This window comes from Bos mutus, chromosome 20, assembly GCF_027580195.1.
Source record: "Bos mutus isolate GX-2022 chromosome 20, NWIPB_WYAK_1.1, whole genome shotgun sequence".
Taxonomy (NCBI): domain Eukaryota; kingdom Metazoa; phylum Chordata; class Mammalia; order Artiodactyla; family Bovidae; genus Bos; species Bos mutus.
The window spans coordinates 39,068,415-39,086,551 of NC_091636.1; the positions used below are offsets into that span (position 1 = coordinate 39,068,415).

Below are 18,137 nucleotides of genomic sequence, written 5' to 3' on the forward strand. Positions count from 1 at the left end.
GACAACAACCCAGTAAATCTGCCTGAATTTCAGCTTTAATAAACTGAAAATTTTAATCCAAGACAGTGGGCCTAAACTTTAAGTGTGCTAAATTTTTAGTAATATGTAAAGCTTTAAAAAGAAAAACAAATTAGGTGATGAGTTCTGGTGATATTTTATTTAGAAAAACATAGACCCACCTGGACCAAAGTCACAAAATCTTAAGTTTTTTCTTTTAAATGTCACACTAATTAGATGTAAGGTCATCGCAAATAACAAAAGTATTTACACATTGAACACAAAATAAATATAAAACAACTGAAGTCAAATTAGTTCTCCATTGATTCATTTTGCATTCCCACTGCTCATCTTCTGTTTCATTTTTCTTTGTCTTTTGTAAATCCTTTTCTTTCTGGCTTTCAAATCGACTTTTGGCTCTGGTTTCACCCACTGTATTTCTACCGGCTTTTCCTCAGCTGGCGTAACAAAAACATCTGCAGTGGGATCATGGGGAAGAATAGTCTTTGGTTCTTTCTTTCTCAGCTTCTGCACATCTTTCACTTGCTGTTTCTCTCTGTATTTTGCAGCTGTGATGGATCTTATGACACGCCGATGCTAGAAACAAAAAAAATATGAAAGGTGCTCTTGAATAAAAATAAACATTTTATACATGGCAAGGACATTCACTTATGATACCTATTTCCCTTCACCCTGCATCATCAAAAAAAAAAAAAAGTAATCTGTAAGACTGGATGCAGCAAAAGCCAAATTCAGTTTCACAGTTAACAGAACACTTATTTGACAGAATTACTTTGGCCCAAGAGTTTTAGGACATCAAGGACCACAGAATAGAAACAGCTTACCATGTTTGGTGACTGGTAGTGAGGATTTTCATACAAAGTTGGTCCTCCAAAACTTCCCTGGAAAATCTTTATAAGATTTAAGACAAAACGGGGTCCTATTTCTACAAGAGCAGCATCTTCTTCAATGATCTTTAATTAAAAAAAGGAAAACATTTCATTTTGATTTGAATAAAATACTTCTAAATGGTACACGGGCTATATCCTCATTACAAATGTGCCTAAAAGGACTGATACCCAATAAAGCTAAGGTGGAAGGGAAACTTGGCAAATGCCGAATCATCAATATTTTCTGAAATGTATTACTGGTTACAGGCAGTTGTCATAGGAAAATATAAAAGTCTTTTCAGTGTGTCTTTAAAATTGAGTCATTTCAATCTGGTCTGTATCTAGCTTCTCACAACACATGTCTTCTTGCAAAACTGGTCAAATAATTATTTAAAACTGCAACCATGATAACAAAATGTGAATATTCAAGCACCCTATGGGGCACTCTTTCAAAATTTAAATCAATCCTTGAGTTGTTTTTATAAATCTAATTCAAATTAGATTAAAAGGCATATAAAAGGATACACGGCAAAATTTATTTTTGAATGGCTACTGACTGTGGAATTAAGGAGCAACTTCTGAACCACAAATACTACTATTGTTGTTTAAGGCAGGCCTGCATTCAGAGGTTAAGAAGGGGCTATGTTTAACTCACATATCTTTTCTGCTTAACACAAGCAGAAAAAAGCCCAGTTTATTTCACACGCTGTCTGAAATTCTGTCTTGCTGTTTTCATCCACCACTCCTCCTGAATGAATCACTGTATGACTCATCTAATAGTTCTCATCAAATATTTTCTATGGGGGCTATGTTTTTCTAAGTCTAAAACCCCGCCCCAGCCCCAGCAGACTCTAAAACCTCTTAGGAGAGAAACTTATATTTTATTCAATGTATAATGACTTGTGAGAAAATCCATACTCAGCTGATAGCCATGAACTTAGATTATGAAATAGGGGTTATTTACTACAAGTCTGTAGGGAAAAGAAAGCTATTTAAGAGAAAAAGAGTATCATTTCCTATTCTACATCATAAACACTATATATACTAACTTATATAATTAAAAACAAAAGCTAACCTGAAAGTTCCGAAACCATATCCTATTATCCAAAATGGTGAATGTAAACACATGGTCCACAAACGGCTGGCTTTTGGGATGGTACCGTGGTGTACTGAAGATCTGGTGGCAAAAGGGACGCGTGAGTTCTGTATTCTATGACATACCATGTGTGTTTTAGATAAAGTTAAAAGGAAGACACTTATTTATAATATTTTACTAAAAACAGTTTCTAGTAAAGATATTTACCTGAATTAAGAGTTCTTTTAACAAAGCATAATGTGGTAATTCATCAAAAGCCTATAAGAATAAAGTGAACATATTATTTGACAACATTAATTTTGCTTAAAGTTGTGTTTTATTAACTAAATTGAATTATACAACTATATCCACTCAAAAAAAACAACAATGCACAGTAAGAAAATTAAACCTCATACACTGAATGAGAAACTTACAGGGTCAAAAGACAAGAGGGGCCGAGAACCTTTTAAACAGTTTCCAGTCATCTTTAGCTCAGCTAGGGTATGAACTAGAAAAATTATAACAACAAAAATAGTTATAACTTTGGCACAATTATCCCTAAAGATTATTTTCAATTATCCCAAAAGATTATTTTCAATTTTCTCACAAAAAAAATTTAAATTGAGTCAACTTACTATTTTGAACAAGGAATTTAGCAGATGGTCCATGAGGTGAATTTGAAAGCCTAAAAAATATAAAAGAAGCTTTTTCAACTAATTAGAATTTAGAATGTAGTAAAAACTTACTGCCAGCTCGATTTAAAAGATATCACAAAGACTTCCCTGGTGGTCTAGTGGTAGTCTGCACTTCCAAAGCAAGGCGGCACAGGTTTGATCCCTGGTCTGGGAACTAAGATCCCACATGCCACATGGTGCAGTCAAAAACATAAAATGCAAGTTTAAAAAAAAGAAAAGATACCATAAAGTGCTAACAATACTCACATATTCCCAAATTTAATTAATACATTCTCTTTTGATATTGATTTCTAACATAATTTCACAGTTTTAAAAGAAAAGACTCTGTATGATTTCAATACCTTTAAACCATGGAATTTTTGCATTTGTTGTACATCCCTAGATATGTTCCAGTGTCTCCTGGTTTACAGTCTCTGGGAACTTGAATAGAATTTGTATCCTGCTGTTGTGTGAAACTGGATAAATCTTAATTATATTGAATTGTTTCACAGTGCTTTTCAAGTCCACTATATTCTTCTACTTTTCCGTCTATTCATTCTATTAATTTTTGAGAGTTTGATATTGAAACTCCAACTAAAAATCATAATTAATCTACTAAAAAATAATTGCAATATATTGTGGAACTATAACTTTTATTTTCTAAGTCTTCTGTAAATGTGTTATACTTTCATAATTTAAAAAATTAAAAAAAAATACATTCTCTTACCACATATAGAGATCTTGTTTTTTCTTAGCTTCAAAATAGATACATTTATTGCAGTTTTTCATTTCACAAACCTAAATGGAGCAAAGTATAGAAAAATGAAATACATAATAAAACTAAGATCTAAAGCAATTCAAAGAATGAATATTCAGATTCCTCTAAGAATACTTCAGCAGGTTAAGAGGTTACAAAGGTCTAAATCAAAGTAGATTTATTTGCAGAAATGTTTAGATTTTCTGCATAAGGTAAACTATGCTCTGCCCACCTCTTTGACGGAAACAGCTACTCTTTTTGGTCTAGCATTTTAACTGGCCTCCCTTGGGGAACCTCTTCTTCTGACCATATTGCTGTGTACAAACTACTAAGATTAAAAACAGACAACCCCAGGAATAAAGCACATTACAACCTCACCAATTGTAGAAAAACAGTCCTTAAAGAACCAAAAACATCCTTTATAACCATTACTTTGATGTTTAACTCTTTTGCTGTTCTATTTTAAGCTCAAGAAATTTGTTTTTTCTTCCTCATCTGTACTACCATTTCTGTGATTTGGTTCTGTAAAATCACTAAGGAGTATACAAAACCTATTTCAAGTTGAAGTAAACTTCAACGTCTTAAAGATTTATAAAGTCGCAAGTGAGAAATGCACAAAAGCAATAAGGGAATGATGTCCTTTATTACTGTAGTATTTATAAATTAATATATATATACTACCTGAGGCTTAAAGAATTCATCAACCCAATGCTTTTGTTGCTTACTTTCTCGGAATAAATACAACTACATGCTAAGTTGTGAGCTTTAGTTGCTGCAATCCAAATCCTGTTTATGTCTACTATCTTCACTTGAAATTATACTACCTATTAGGGGCCTGACTCCCTCATTAGAATGTAAGTTCCATGACGACAGGGGCATTTCTTTTAACACTGTTTCTATAGAATAATCCCATGATAGAACAGGGCTTCAAAATTTTGTGCTAAATGAATAACAGAAGCCTTTCTAATAACTAAAAAGAAGTATCTAAGTATCTAATTGTTTTTTAAAACAATTCTTCTAAGTTTTAAAAAAATTTGCTTTAAAAATGGAAGTTTAGTCTTCAACACTACTTTGAAATTTTAACCTATTACTAGTTCATAATACCTTAAGAGCAAATATCATATGCACTGCTTTTAATACTAGCAAAATACTTTCCTCAATATGTTTATTGAGAGAAGACAAATTTAAGAATGACCAAGAAATAATACATACTGAAGCACTAAACTGTGTGAAATAGACAATGAGTACTATAAAAAATTTTAGAAGGTACATAATTAAAGTTTGCGTATCTTATATAAAACAACTTAAGTCACTGGATAACTGATTTATTTTTTAAATGATCAACTTCTCATGTTCTAAAATAGTTTCTAAATAGTGCTGCTAGAATATTTTACTTTATTTTCTTAAATTACCTCATTAATCACAAATAATTTATCTTTACGATCCATTTTAGTATCTGTAAAAAGAAAAAAAAACAATTAAAAAGATTTCAAAGCTACTTCAATCAAATCACTCCTACTTTCTAGAAAATTAAATATTAAGTATCTTTATAATTTTCAGTTTAAATGAGATTGATCTTCAAAATGATTAGAGCTGAAGACAAATGACCTCTTTAAAAATCTTGTTCTTTTGAAATGCAAAAATGAGTGATTGAAAATAGTCCTCAGGAATTATAAAGATCTAGGCAGTGTTTCTTTGTGTGCAGGCATACCTCAGAGATTCTGCCTGTTCAGTTCCAGATGACCGTAATAAAGAGAATATTGAAAGATAGCAAGTCACATAAATTTTTTTTCATTTCCTAGTGCTTATAAATGTCATGCTTATACTATACCGTAGTATCAGATGTACAAACACACTACGTCTAAATAAACAACCTACATGCCTTAATTTAAAAATATTTTAATGCTAAAAAATGCTAACCATCATCTGAGCCTCCAGTGAGCCACAGTAGTAACTTCAAAGATCACTGATCACAGATCACAAAATAATAATGAAAAGGTTTGAAACACTGCAAGAATTACCAAAATGTGACAGAGATACAAAGTGAGCAAATAAATGCCATTGGAAAAACGGCGCCAAGAGACTTGCTTGACACAAGGTTACCACAAGTCTGCATATGGAGAAAAAAACAAATTGCAAAAAAGTGAAGCACAATAAAATGAGGTCTACCTCATTTTATTAATCTCTTTCCAAAGCAGGAAAATTCTCACAAACCAATTTTAGGACACAGGTTTTAGAAACACTCGCTTAGGAAACAATACAAATTAAAATTCTCTTTATGTAACTACAGACCTCAGTTTCAGAAACACTGTTATTTTATTCAGAAACACTGTTATGTTATTACCAAGAATTAAAACCTAAGCACCTCCCAACCCAGGCACAAAATACAGCTGCATGAGAACACTGTCATGGTTCCAAATCCCATTACTAAATGTTTTTCATTTGCCTGTAAGACATCCCATTATAAAAGAAAAAGCTTGGCATTTAATAGACTGAGCCCCAACTTAAAGGTTCTTCAAATCATACTCCGGGTACATTAAGTTTTTAATAAGAACAGTTTTTTGTTTTGTTTTGAATGCAGAAAATAATACATAGCAGTCTTGATTAATTTAGAAGGACAAACCAGCTCATGGCCTCTGAGAACATTATAATAAAGTCATTGCTGGATTTTCAAAAAATGTTTTAGAGAAGACAATGGTTAATGCATTTTGCAGAGAATTTCTAAAAAATATTAATTGGAAAAATCTTGGCACTGAACAGATAAAACTTCTGAGAAGTCGTTGTTCTTTACCTGACATGCTGAATGAACAAGTGTGACTAGAAGTGAAAATATATAAACAGGCAAGTTTACAAATATGAAATTTTAACACATATGATATAAAAGCACCTGCTTTAGAATGAGGCATCAACATTCTCAAGTCTTGCATTAAATGTCTTGTTCTGAAATTTATTCCTCTAGAAGAAAAGATGAGAATCCGTTCCTTATTTTTCCACTTTCCCTAAAGGAAAAAAGTGTGAGAATTTTAACATTTCATGGTGAATCTATCTTGTTTGCTTAAAAATAAATGCTTCCAAGTAGCAACCCAAACAATCCTGACCTCAGCCTTTAATTCAATCTCAGTAGCATTTACTGATCCCAGCTGCTTTCCAGAAACCTCCTTGGCTTCCCTTTGTTTTTCTTCAATTTCTCCAGTTCCTCCTCCTGATTATGACAGTTCTCATAATCACTCTCACAGCTTTCACTGTCAACTAACTCTACAGAAAGATAAGGAACTCTTTCTAGCTCAAATAATCCAGTATCTGACTTACCTCAAATTCAACTTTAGGATGCCAAATCTTAAAAGCTGGTAAACTCCCTTACTATTTTTCTGATGATGTCACCATCATTTCAGTCCCCCATGCTTTGAATCTTCCATTATCTCATATCATAAGCACCAGTAAACGCTGTCAATTTCTCTTTCCAACAACTCTTAGTCCTCTCTTAGTGATACTGCCTTCAAGGTTCAGATTCTTATAATCTCATAACAATTGCAGATCTTCAAATGCTAGTCCTCCCTGCCAGGAGCTCCTCCAATAGACAAGGTGGACTACCACCTGCTCGCTCCAATCACATCTTTATCTTCCAGGGTTTTCTAAACAAAGTTCAAAACGACACAGCTTTAACACTAGATTCTAAAGCACATTTATATTTCTACCTATACTTTAGCCAATTTGGCTGTTGTTTTTTTTTTTCAAGTCAGCATTTCATCCACTTTAACACCTCTGATTAGTTTTTTTCTCTCCCTCTGGACTTATATTGTTCCCTCTCATTTTTGAATACAGAAATTTTGCCCTTACCTTGGGATACAATTCAAAGGCTAAATCCTTCATGATCCCTTACCTGGTTATTCTAAAGGAATCTTTATCTCCTGCACTTACATAAAAAATTTCATATTATGACTCAGATGACAGATACTATCACATTTCTTTTTAGCTCCTAAAGGGAAGAATGAGAACACTAACATTTACAGATAATCTACAGGTCTAGTTTACTCTTCACAAAGAGTAAATTACATTTTTTTCCTTAGTTTGCAAATGAGAAGAGTTCAAAATGTCCCCGTTAATTAATATCAGGGTTAGAATTCAAGCTTATCTTTCATTCCTCAAAGCTAACTCCTTTCCCAGCGCTTGCCAAATTTACCTGTCATTCACTACGTGGTATATACAGATCTATGCTAAGCTGTCAGAGAAGGCAATGGCACCCCACTCCAGTACTCTTGCCTGGAAAATCCCCTGGACGGAGGAGCCTGGTAGGCTGCAGTCCATGGGGTCGCTAGGAGTCAGACACGACTGAGCGACTTCACTTTCACTTTCATGCACTGGAGAAGGCAATGGCAACCCACTCCAGTGTTCTTGCCTGGAGAATCCCAGGGACGGGGGAGCCTGGTGGGCTGCCGTCTATGGGGTCGCACAGAGTCGGACACGACTTAGCAGCAGCAGCAGCATGCTAAGCTGTTGTGGGGGTGGCGGGGGACGACGGAAGGAAATTACTAAATCAGACGAATTGTCTCCACAGTATTTTATCTAGCTTAAGATGAATGAAAGATTCAACAACTTGTGTTCACCTTCTTCTGGAAAAAAAAAAACCCATCAACTTACATATCAGTTCTTAGTTTCCTTCTAAACTCCAATATTTTAGGAGAAAGTGGTCACGTTTTAGTTTTGCAATCCCAAAGCACGGGAAACCTAACTTCTTACAGTGCTTGGCACATTAAAACTTTGTCGAATACACCTAAAAACTCACAGTATCTACCCTAGTTTTTCGTATCCCTTCAGAGTTACAAATCAAGTCGGGGATTGAATGGGAATGAGATTTAAGAGGGAATGGATATATGTATACTTATGGCTGATTAACGTTGTTGTACATTAGAAAACTGTACAACACAACATTGTAAAGCAATTATCCTCCAATTAAAGTAAAATTTAAAAAAAAAATCACGTCTAAAGCACAGTCCCAAAGGACAGTAGCTTTTTAAAGAACCGCATAACCAGCTTCAACATTCAGAATACGGAAATATTCTGGCTATCCCATCACTGGAAGGGATATATACTCGAGAGAGACAAACAAGTTTAAGTTAGAATTCCTTTCTCCGACAACAAAAAACGAAGGAAATGAAGACAAAACACTGTAACAGTCGCCGAAAGTCGCTTCTCTGCGAGCAGTAACAGCTTTGAAATCGGTCAAGTTGCTCAGTCAGCAGCCTGCCAAGAGTGCAGCCACGTGCACTAGGGTTAGATGTAAAGGCGGCAGCTGGTCCCGCCGAGAGCTGAGACGGAGCTCCCGTAACACCCCCAGCATCTCTGAAACCCGCAGAGCGGTAATCAGGTAGGTACCACAACGAAAGCGCGTGGAGCCGCGGCCGCAAAGCCCCCTTTACCTTGCAAACTGGGCCTGGGATACGATCTTTCTCTTCTTCTGCCGCCTCCTCTGATACGTCGTTCGCCTTAGCCGGCAGCTTGCCACCTTTCGCGTCTCTTTTCAACTTTTTCGCCTGAACCGCCAGGCCTCCACGCCGTTTCCTCTTGGTCGCTGCCATCTTGCTCCGCGCCTTCGCTCTGGGCCTTCCTTCCGGCTCTGCCGCTCGCTCCGCCTTCCCGTCTCTATGGTCCCGGCCCCCAGCTCCACAGTCCTGCAGCTCTATGGTGCCTCTTTCCCGTCTTTATGGTACGGCCCGGTCGGCTCTCTAGGCCTCTTCTATCTCTGTGGTGACGGTGGCCGAGGTGACCGGCAAATCTGAATAGAGTGGCGGGAGCCGTTCCACTTCTTCCGCAGTTTTCTAGGAGCTGCATCCGGGCGCTGCGCACAGGTAGGGTTTGGGCGCTGGGGATCCCAAGACAAGTCTGTAAGCGGGTCGTGGGCTGGTGAGTGGTGGTGGGTGGTTGTCTGGGTCTCTTGAAGGACCTTCCAAGGACTCAAGCCCGCCCCCGTAGCGCATATCCTGTTAGAAGCAAGATTGGAGGCGCGGGACACCTCTTCTCTGACTGAGGAAGCGGAGCCTCTGTTTGGCTTGGCGAAACTGACCCCGGTTGACCGTGCTAGTTGCGTATTTCTGTCCTTCTTAACTTTTCGTGTTACTGTCTCCTTACTAAAGACGACGAAACCCTAGTTTACAGGGTAATTTCCCCCAAAGTTAGAGATAGTTAAGTGGCAGAGGTGGGGTTTCAGTCCCTACTTCGGCGAGTTCAGCGTCCAGGCCTCTTCCACTCGGCTCAGCGCAGGTTGAAATCGCGGGCCTCGTCAGCCTGGACGGGGAGTTTTACTGTCGCATCTCATCAGGAGCATCCCTCGGGGCCGCATGCGCCGTGGACCATGCCCCTCCTAACCCAGCGGATCCCAGACGAGAATGATTACTGCTTAGTGGCCAGCCTTGACAACGTCAGGAACCTCTCCACTATCTTGAAGGCTATTCATTTCCGAGAACATGCCACGTGTTTCGCTACTAAAAATGGAATCAAGGTTACAGTGGAAAACGCAAAATGTGTACAAGCAAATGCTTTTATTCAGGTATGGAAGTTGGCACCTTTAATCCGGTGACATATGACATTCTTCACCCAGCTCAATGAATTCCAAGGGTCCTTACTTAAGTTGGAGCACAAAATATCATTATTTGAATTCTTTTTCTCTCCTGGTAACAAATCCTTTTCCTATCGTGTTTTACAGAAATAATGGTTAATAATGTCTAAAATATTTTAAACTATAGGTGGGCACTTTTTCTGAGTGTTTTGTATGTTTATATATTTAAATCATTTAATGCTCACAATAGTGGTTTAGATGTAGTTTCTTTAGTTCTAGGTAATATACGGTTACTATGTGCAAGGGTACTGAAGTTCCCATGACTACAGATCATCAGTACTGTTGTCTCACATAACTCTAAAACTGAAACGATATGTGTTTGAACTGTCAATTGGTGTTTGTACTAAAATGAGTGTTTTGTGTAGAAAATGACAATGTCATTATGAGTGCCAAAACTGTACTGATGGCGGCTAAACTTTGAAGTGGTCTTTGAATACTTTTAATAAATTTATTTTGATAAATTAAAAAAAGTCAACAGTCCTACAGTCCTATGAGGTGGTTCTATTATTATTCCCATTTTACATTTGTGGAAACTGAGACACTAAGTGATTTGTCAGCAGTCCTATGGCTGGCAAGTGGCTTAGGTGGGATGAGAACCCACAACATTTGTTTCTGTAGTATATGCTCTTGTGCACTACTTCCCTGTTAGTATTTTTTCCTCTTATTGGTTATAATCTGTTTGTTCTTACAAAGTAATAGTTGTATGGTTCAGATAGGATTTCACATTTAATTTAGCATGTTTTTGGAACACCTAAGGGCACAGTATGACCTCAGGTATAGAGGGATTAATCAGACATGGTTCCTGTCCTCAAAAAGAAATTGAGAGTCAGTTATTACTCATGCATTGTCTAATTTGTTTGGCTGTTTTCCACATGACCTTAGCCCAACTGATGGGCACAAAAAGAAGACAAGGGAGAGTCATGTAGGAGATAGTTTAGCTCCAAGGAGATAGATGAAGGACCTTTTCATAAAGTTTTGCATCAGACTGAAATCAGTTTCACCTTCAACTACTGAGTAGTAGTATTCTAATGGATCTCAGTTGAAAAAGTTTAAGATGTGTTGACTGATAATCAAATTATTTTCATGGGTTTAGCACAATATTGTTATTTTAAAAACATAAAGTCAGCTCTAGAATTGTATGTGTGCATTATCATTTTTTCACATTTACTTTTTTTTTTATAGGCTGGAATATTTCAAGAATTTAGAGTTCAAGAAGAGTCTGTTACTTTTCGAATTAATTTAACTGTCCTTTTAGACTGTTTATCTATTTTTGGATCAAGTCCTGTGCCAGGTGAACTATTTTATTGTCATAATAACATAAAAGCATTTCTGGATGGTCAGAAAAATACAGGGAAAATTATTAGAATATAAGTAGTATAAACATTTGTTTAAAAAATTAATTGCCAATTTATTTTTCATTTGCCACAATCATATATTCTGATTTTTCATAATATTAGTAGATGCTAATGGTTCTTAATTTACATTCACCTTTTAATTTACAAAGCTTTTAGGATTTTAAATTTGAACTAATCAAAAGAATACTTTGAACATGTCTTAAATATGTTTAACATTGAGAAATATATTTTAATTGCTTCTTTTCCCTAATTTGTCAAGAATTATAGTTAGTGGCAGAGAAAAACAGATACCAGTTGTCCTGAGTCCCAGTTCACTGTGTTTGACATTTGCTCTTTTTTCTTTAAGCCCTATTTATAAATTCAGTTTATTTTCCTAAATGCTTTTCTTTAAAATAGTCATATACTTTTAACAATAGTTAAAACTACAAGGAAACCCCAGAAGAATGATTTTTACTTCATAGGAAAGGATCAGTTATGGTCCTCTAGAAAATATGTTTTAATTGTGTACTGACAGTTCCGGAATTGTCAGGAATTGGTTAAAATTATACATTTTCTAATGCAGTGATCCCCAACTGGTTTTCCATAAAAGTACCTGCCTTCTTCCATTCCTCAGTGTGGTTCTCCACCCACTAAGAGGAGTAGAGTGTCCTGTCATAGTCCTTCTCCTCTTTAGTACTAGTTTTGCAGAGCTAAAACCCTAACCTCCATTAACCACCCTTTTTCTCCCAATTAGACCTTAAGATGTGGTGAAATATAAAGAGTATCTCCCAGTAGAAAACGTTGGAAGGGTCCTTATCACAGTGAATACATTGATGTTATAATAAGACAATATGAAAGCAATCCAGATTGAACCTTCAAGAATAGCATAATCTATCCTACAACAGTTATTATTAATACATGCAATATGGACTGTATAGATTCTCCATCCTGAAGTTGTATATTTATATATAATCACCTAGCTATCTCTAAAGTGTTTTTTTTTTCAACCTGGAAAATGATTTCAAAGAGTTACATTTTATTCCCAATTTTTTGCAGTTATTTTTGGAATTGTCTACACACAACTATCATCAGGAAAGATGTGATCCCTTCTCATAAGGATATACATACATATATGCTAGAAATGGACACGGTAAAATGTTCTTGAGTTTTAGGCATGATTTGAGGAGAAACTGAGCCCAGAGCTCTAAAGCTAAGCCCAGAGTAGTATTTGTTTCCATTGCAGGGACTTTTACTGCACTTCGGATGTGTTACCAAGGTTATGGTTACCCTCTGATGCTGTTTCTGGAAGAAGGAGGCGTGGTGACAGTGTGTAAAATCAACACTCAGGAGCCTGAGGAGACTCTGGATTTTGATTTCTGCAGCACCAATGTCATTAATAAAATTATTCTGCAGTCAGAGGGGCTCCGTGAAGCATTTTCCGAGTTGGATATGACGAGTGAGGTCCTGCAGATCACCATGTCTCCAGATAAACCTTATTTCAGGTACTTGAAAGCCCTGCAGTCCTGGTTAATGTAGTTTACTCCATCTACCTGCTTACACATTTTCTTAGAATGCAGTTTTTGTTACCCAGGTTATGAAAATTTTCAGAACTTCAGAGAGCTTCTACTCTTAGTTCATACTTTTATGTGTCAGGACACTAGAAGACCCAGGAAGACTAACTCACTATAAAGCTTCATAGGTAGTGTTGGTTTCTAGAAGAGTAGCCCCATCTCTGAGTTCATAAACTAGTGATCATTTCATTGCTGTTCTACTTACCATCATAGATCAGTTGCATTGTGAGGAAAATTGAGCTTAAACTTTTGCAAAAGGTGTTTACAGCATGTGGTATCTCTTTTTCCCAAGTTAGTACAGATGCTGGAGGGAATAGGTGTTTTCTATACATGGTTCATTCACTTAAGTATCAATCACCTATAGTGTGCATATTTACATTAAGTGCTGCTGCTGCTGCTAAGTCGTGTCAGTCGTGTCCGACTCTGTGCGACCCCATAGACGGCAGCCCACCAGGCTCCCCTGTCCCTGGGATTCTCCAGGCAAGAACATTGGAGTGGGTTGCCATTTCCTTCTCCAATGCATGAAAGTGAAAAGTGAAAGTGAAGTCGCTCAGTCGTGTCCTACTCTTAGCAACTCCATGGACTGCAGCCTACCAGGCTCCTCCGTCCATGGGATTTTCCAGGCAAGAGTACTGGAGTGGGTTGCCATTGCCTTCTCCAACATTAAGCACTACAGGAAGGAAAAGCTTAAAATCAAGATGATGAGGCTATACGTGAAACACCTTAGAGAGAACAAAATTACATGCCGTTAAGATTAGGGAACCAGCACAGGAGTACTTTGGGAGGCATGGTCAAGGTGAGATTCCTAAGAGGGCAATTTTCAGCAGGAATATAGTATCAAAAACTGTCAAGCTGCTTCTCATATTTTGACCCAACGAATGAAATGGCAAAACTCTTCAGGATTAGAATCAGAGAGAGAATTTATTTATTTCTACTCTTTTGAAATCGTTCAGAATATTAGAGTAAAGGAGTTAAATACATACGGTATGAGAGGTGTAATTATTATTTTTGTATCTCCTTTAGAAGAACTGCAGGCTTTTCTTATTGGTTAGGTAGTTAAAGAATTTGCTCAAGATTGGTTAAAATGCTAATCAAAATGGAAATGAGTGCAACCCTACTTAAGCAGTGATGTGAATTAAAGATTTCAGACACTTTAAACAGAGTATTCCAGAGGCTCCTCATCTACATGATCTCTCTCAGCATGGGTGACTAGATGGATCATGGTATTTTTCATCTCCCATACAGGAAATTATTTGGTGGTGGGGAACTGGAAGTTGAAATATTTTTTTCTGGATATGTTAAACTTGAGCCTGTGGCACTAGGGAGTAGTTGGATAGATAGGTGTAGAGTTCAGGAGATCAGTCTAGACTAAAAATATAGATTTGGGAACCATCAGCATGGCTGGGCATGAACAACATGGCTCAGAGAAAGAGGTGATGTTAGAAGAGGGAAAAGATGGATTCTGGGGAAAGCCAGCAAGCACCTAGGTCTTTATCACTGTGCTCATATAGCGCTCACATACAGTGCTCATATATGTTAATTCCAGGTGGCTCAGATGGTAAAGAATCTGCCTGCAATGCAGGATACCCACGTTAGATCCCTTGGTCAGGAAGGTCCCCTGGAGAAGGGCATGGCAACCCACTCCAGTATTCTTGCTGGAGAATCCCATGGACAGAGGAACTTGGTGAGCTTCAGTCCATGGAGTCACAAAGAGTCGAACAGGACTTGAGCCACTAACACTTTTCACTTTCCAAAACAAATGATCAGTAAGTTAAGTAAACATAAACATTCACAAATTGTCTGCAAACTACTGATATTCCCAAGCAAAGAAAACCATAAAACAACCTGAAAAGCGTCTGAGACACACAAAAGCCCTAATTGCTTGGTGTGGCAGTAAACATAGCTGGCAGGGCCCTGGGCTTGCCATTGACATAGATCAGGGCCCGTCACTCTGCCACTCTCCTGTTACATGGTTCTGATTTGAGGAAGAGGGAAGGACAATATCAAAGTAATATTAAGGTAATGAGATTGAGGCAGAGCCCCCTAGATTCCTTCTGTGACTGGCTTTTTTCAAAGTCATTTATTAGTTGCTAGCTCTGTACTGCAGCATCCTACAGGAATCTTTATTATGTTGTTGTTACAGCGCCGTGTCTACAGCTGTCTACATATGTGTTTCACTCACCAGAATGAGCTTCTTAAGGAAGTGTTTGCTTATTTGGATACTAATGTGGCTTATTGTTGAACCAATGAATAAATGAATTGCTCATTTTCTACTATAGGTTATCTACTTTTGGGAATGCAGGAAGCTCCCACCTTGACTATCCCAAAGATTCTGATTTGATGGAATTATTTCACTGCAGTGAGACCCAGGTCAACAGGTCAGTAGGTTGCCATTTGGTGATGAAGGTGAGGTTAAATACTATATTTCTATTAAATAAATTTTTTAAGACTTTCAATGTGTAGATAAAAGTATAGCAAAAAATAAATAGTAGGTTGCTGGATTTACATGGGAATTTGGCATTGTGATAGTGAATTAAATTTTCAAAATGAAGAAAATATTAGCAAATTGGACAGCTCTTTGATTCTGTTCTTATATTTGCTGTTTGGTAGTTCTTGGCTAACTTCTGTCCTTTACTTGGAATTATGCTTTAAATGTGTCCAAATAACAGCTTTTTGTTTACTTTTCTGCAGATACAAGATTTCTTTACTGAAACCCTCTACAAAGGCATTAGTCCTGTCTTGTAAGGTATCTATTCGAACAGATAACCGAGGATTTCTCTCATTACAGTATATGATTAGAAATGAAGATGGACAAATATGCTTTGTGGAATATTACTGCTGTCCTGATGAAGAAGTTCCTGACTCTTAGTCTTCAGTATGGCGGTTCACGCACTGTTTATGTACACATGCATAGTAGGTCATGTTCTCATGCTGAGCGCAGTGCCCTTCATGACTTCCTGTTAAGATTTTGTAAGGGGAAGAAGCAGGGAGGAGGAGCAGCACAGTCCCTGTCCCGATAGTTGCTGTAGGTTTTGTCAGTAATGTTGTCACGTAGTCATAGATTATCCAGTATGGACTAGTTTGTGGTTCTGTCTTTTGAACTCACGGAAATTGTTACAAGTCAAGGTGCATAAGTTTTATGTGTTATTCTACTTAAGTAGGACATTCCAAGAGTATAAAAATTTGAAGTTTGGTGAAGCCATATCAGAAATGTTCTTTTATTTATTTACTATTAGAAAAAGCAATAGCATATGGGCATCACTTCCTAGTTGGAATTCTGGAGACTCTGTCATAAAGCAGTGGTTCTCAGAGTGTCATGCCTAGACCACCTGGAAACTTGTCAGGAACTCTGAGGGTGGGGCCAGCAATCTATAGTTTAAACAGCTTCCCCCCTTCACCGCCCCACCCCCCGAGATTCTGATCCTTGCTAAAGTTTGAGAACCACTGTTTTAAAGGATATTTTTTAAAAATAGCATTTTGATTGCATTGAAGTGACTGCTTTTACAGGTGATGTCTTTGCAAGTGTTCTGAAGTTTAGGTGTCATCAAACAAGTCTGAATAATTATATGATTTATTTACATTTTGAAGGCATTTATGAACATGATATAAAACAGTCTTCAGAATTACAGGTTTTCATCTTGTTCTGAAAACCAGTCATTGTAGTAAGTACTTATTAGATACCTTCTATTTGCCTATAAGAGTTCCTCAACCAGGGCTTCCCAAGTGGCTCAGTGGTAAAAGAATCCACCTGCCAATGCAGGAGACACAGGTTCCATCCCTGATCCTGGAAGATCCCACATTCTGTGGAGCAGCCATGCCCCTGTACCACAACTGCTGAGCCTGTACTCTAGAGCTTGGCAGCTGCAGCTACTGAGCTCATGTGCCCTAGAGCCCGTGTTCTGCAACTAGAGAAAAGCTTGCACTTGACAAAGACCTAGTACAACCAAAAATAATTTTTTTTTTTTTTTTAAGTTTCTCAACCAAACCAAGGCATATCTCAGTGGGCAGGCACGTAGGCGCTGCTCCCGGGTACCTGTACGACTCATGCAATGCTGGGTATTTAGCCCAGGGTGAATGCCGGATAACTAGTTAAGTCTCCCAGGCAATCTCGGGATGCCCAGCTGGTACAAAAGTCGTTGGAGTTTTGTAAAGTTACAGTATGTGTTCAAGAAGGAAATGATTGAATCTGCCAAATGTCCAGATTTTTTTTTGTCTCAATAAGCATTAAGAACAAAACACGTCTAAAACATAATTATGAAAATACTTAATCAGTAAACATTTCAAGGACTACAATTTTCCTTTAAATTTAAAACTGGACAGTTACTTGGTTTTTTTCCATTGGCATGTCTAGTATCTAAAATAGTGCCAGGATAAGGTAAATATTCATCAGATAAAAGGACCTCCACTTTCAGATTATTAGTCACTATGAAAGTTGAACCTATGATTAAATAAGACTGACATTTTTGCACATTTAAGACTACTATTTCAGCTGAACATATCTTGAGTTACTTAGAATTCAGAAGCTAATAAATTTAATTCTTTCTCAGTCACTGTAACATCAAGATATGTTTTAATAAAGAATTTTCTAGTTATGTGTGTTCTGTTTGACTCCCTAATTTGCTAGCCTAACTTTGTTCAAGTTCCTATGAGAGACCACTGGGGGGAGCACTTACTTGTGCAACGCAGATGCTTTGGTGACTGTAAGTTGAGTTCACGTGTCACAAAAGACTAAGATTTAGCTTTACCTTTCTGAAGTTTACCTCATATTCTTTCTAATAAAATTGTAATAAATTTTAAAATTGTAATTCTAATAAAATTAACAGTAGCTATTTTTTTCTATTTTTAATTAGTTTATTCCCAACTTATGATTATGCTTCCACCTAGAACTGATGAAATGATTCAAAACATGTTAAATTTTACTGTTGTAATAAAAATAAGTCTTGTAATACATGTTTTGTTTTGTTTTTTTTTTTTTTATAAGAAGCCACACAGTTGCTGTGATACTCTCAAGTCCTGCTAAGCATTAGTTACCATTGCTGAAAGGGCAGCATGTGGCAGCCCCTACAGCTTAGGGTGAGTGGGGGGGTTCAGAACTACATAGACTCCCTTTTCCCCTTTCCGTCTTCATACTGCTGGCTCTTGTCCCCACCTGAAACAAAATCTGCTGGGTTCTGAGGAATTGGGAAATAGCATTTTCTCTTTTCCCGAGTTTGTATTCGTAGCATT

General features: G+C 37.1%; 2 protein-coding genes across 4 annotated transcripts; one reads left to right on the plus strand and one right to left on the minus strand.

The window, feature by feature from the left end:
- Positions 1 to 135: 135 nt before the first annotated feature.
- BRIX1 (biogenesis of ribosomes BRX1) lies at positions 136 to 9,120 on the minus strand. The gene is made up of 10 exons (XM_005911422.2): positions 8,811 to 9,120; positions 6,281 to 6,392; positions 4,806 to 4,849; positions 3,364 to 3,434; positions 2,598 to 2,647; positions 2,397 to 2,470; positions 2,191 to 2,241; positions 1,963 to 2,064; positions 843 to 971; positions 136 to 594 (listed from the first exon to the last, which is right to left on the minus strand). The coding sequence occupies exons 1-10, from the start codon at positions 8,967 to 8,969 to the stop codon at positions 325 to 327; spliced, it is 1,062 nt and encodes a 353-aa protein (XP_005911484.1). The 5' UTR covers positions 8,970 to 9,120; the 3' UTR covers positions 136 to 324.
- On the plus strand, positions 9,101 to 17,854 carry RAD1 (RAD1 checkpoint DNA exonuclease). Of its 3 annotated transcripts, none has more exons than XM_070357659.1 (6): positions 9,101 to 9,239; positions 9,652 to 9,937; positions 11,189 to 11,297; positions 12,584 to 12,842; positions 15,191 to 15,289; positions 15,603 to 17,854. In XM_070357659.1, exons 2-6 carry the CDS (start codon positions 9,743 to 9,745, stop codon positions 15,778 to 15,780), a joined length of 840 nt encoding a protein of 279 aa, XP_070213760.1. In that variant the 5' UTR covers positions 9,101 to 9,239; positions 9,652 to 9,742; the 3' UTR covers positions 15,781 to 17,854. The 3 variants fall into 3 exon arrangements, with proteins under 3 accessions (XP_070213760.1, XP_005911485.1, XP_070213761.1); XM_005911423.2 differs by having other exon boundaries at positions 9,710 to 9,937; XM_070357660.1 differs by having other exon boundaries at positions 9,107 to 9,239; positions 9,647 to 9,937.
- The last annotated feature ends 283 nt before the right edge of the window (positions 17,855 to 18,137 follow it).

Bases quoted from the DNA above. Each gene is read 5' to 3' on its own strand.
- BRIX1 (XM_005911422.2), bottom strand. From the start codon at position 8,969: ATGGCAGCGACCAAGAGGAAACGGCGTGGAGGCCTGGCGGTTCAGGCG. The intron at 3,435-4,805 runs GTAATTTAAGAA...TGCTCCATTTAG, and splicing joins AATTATTTGTGATTAATGAG to GTTTGTGAAATGAAAAACTG. The intron at 2,065-2,190 runs GTAAATATCTTT...TTTTGCCACCAG, and splicing joins TAAAAGAACTCTTAATTCAG to ATCTTCAGTACACCACGGTA.
- RAD1 (XM_070357659.1), top strand. From the start codon at position 9,743: ATGCCCCTCCTAACCCAGCGGATCCCAGACGAGAATGATTACTGCTTA. The intron at 9,938-11,188 runs GTATGGAAGTTG...TTTTTTTTATAG, and splicing joins AAGCAAATGCTTTTATTCAG to GCTGGAATATTTCAAGAATT. The intron at 11,298-12,583 runs GTGAACTATTTT...TTTCCATTGCAG, and splicing joins TGGATCAAGTCCTGTGCCAG to GGACTTTTACTGCACTTCGG.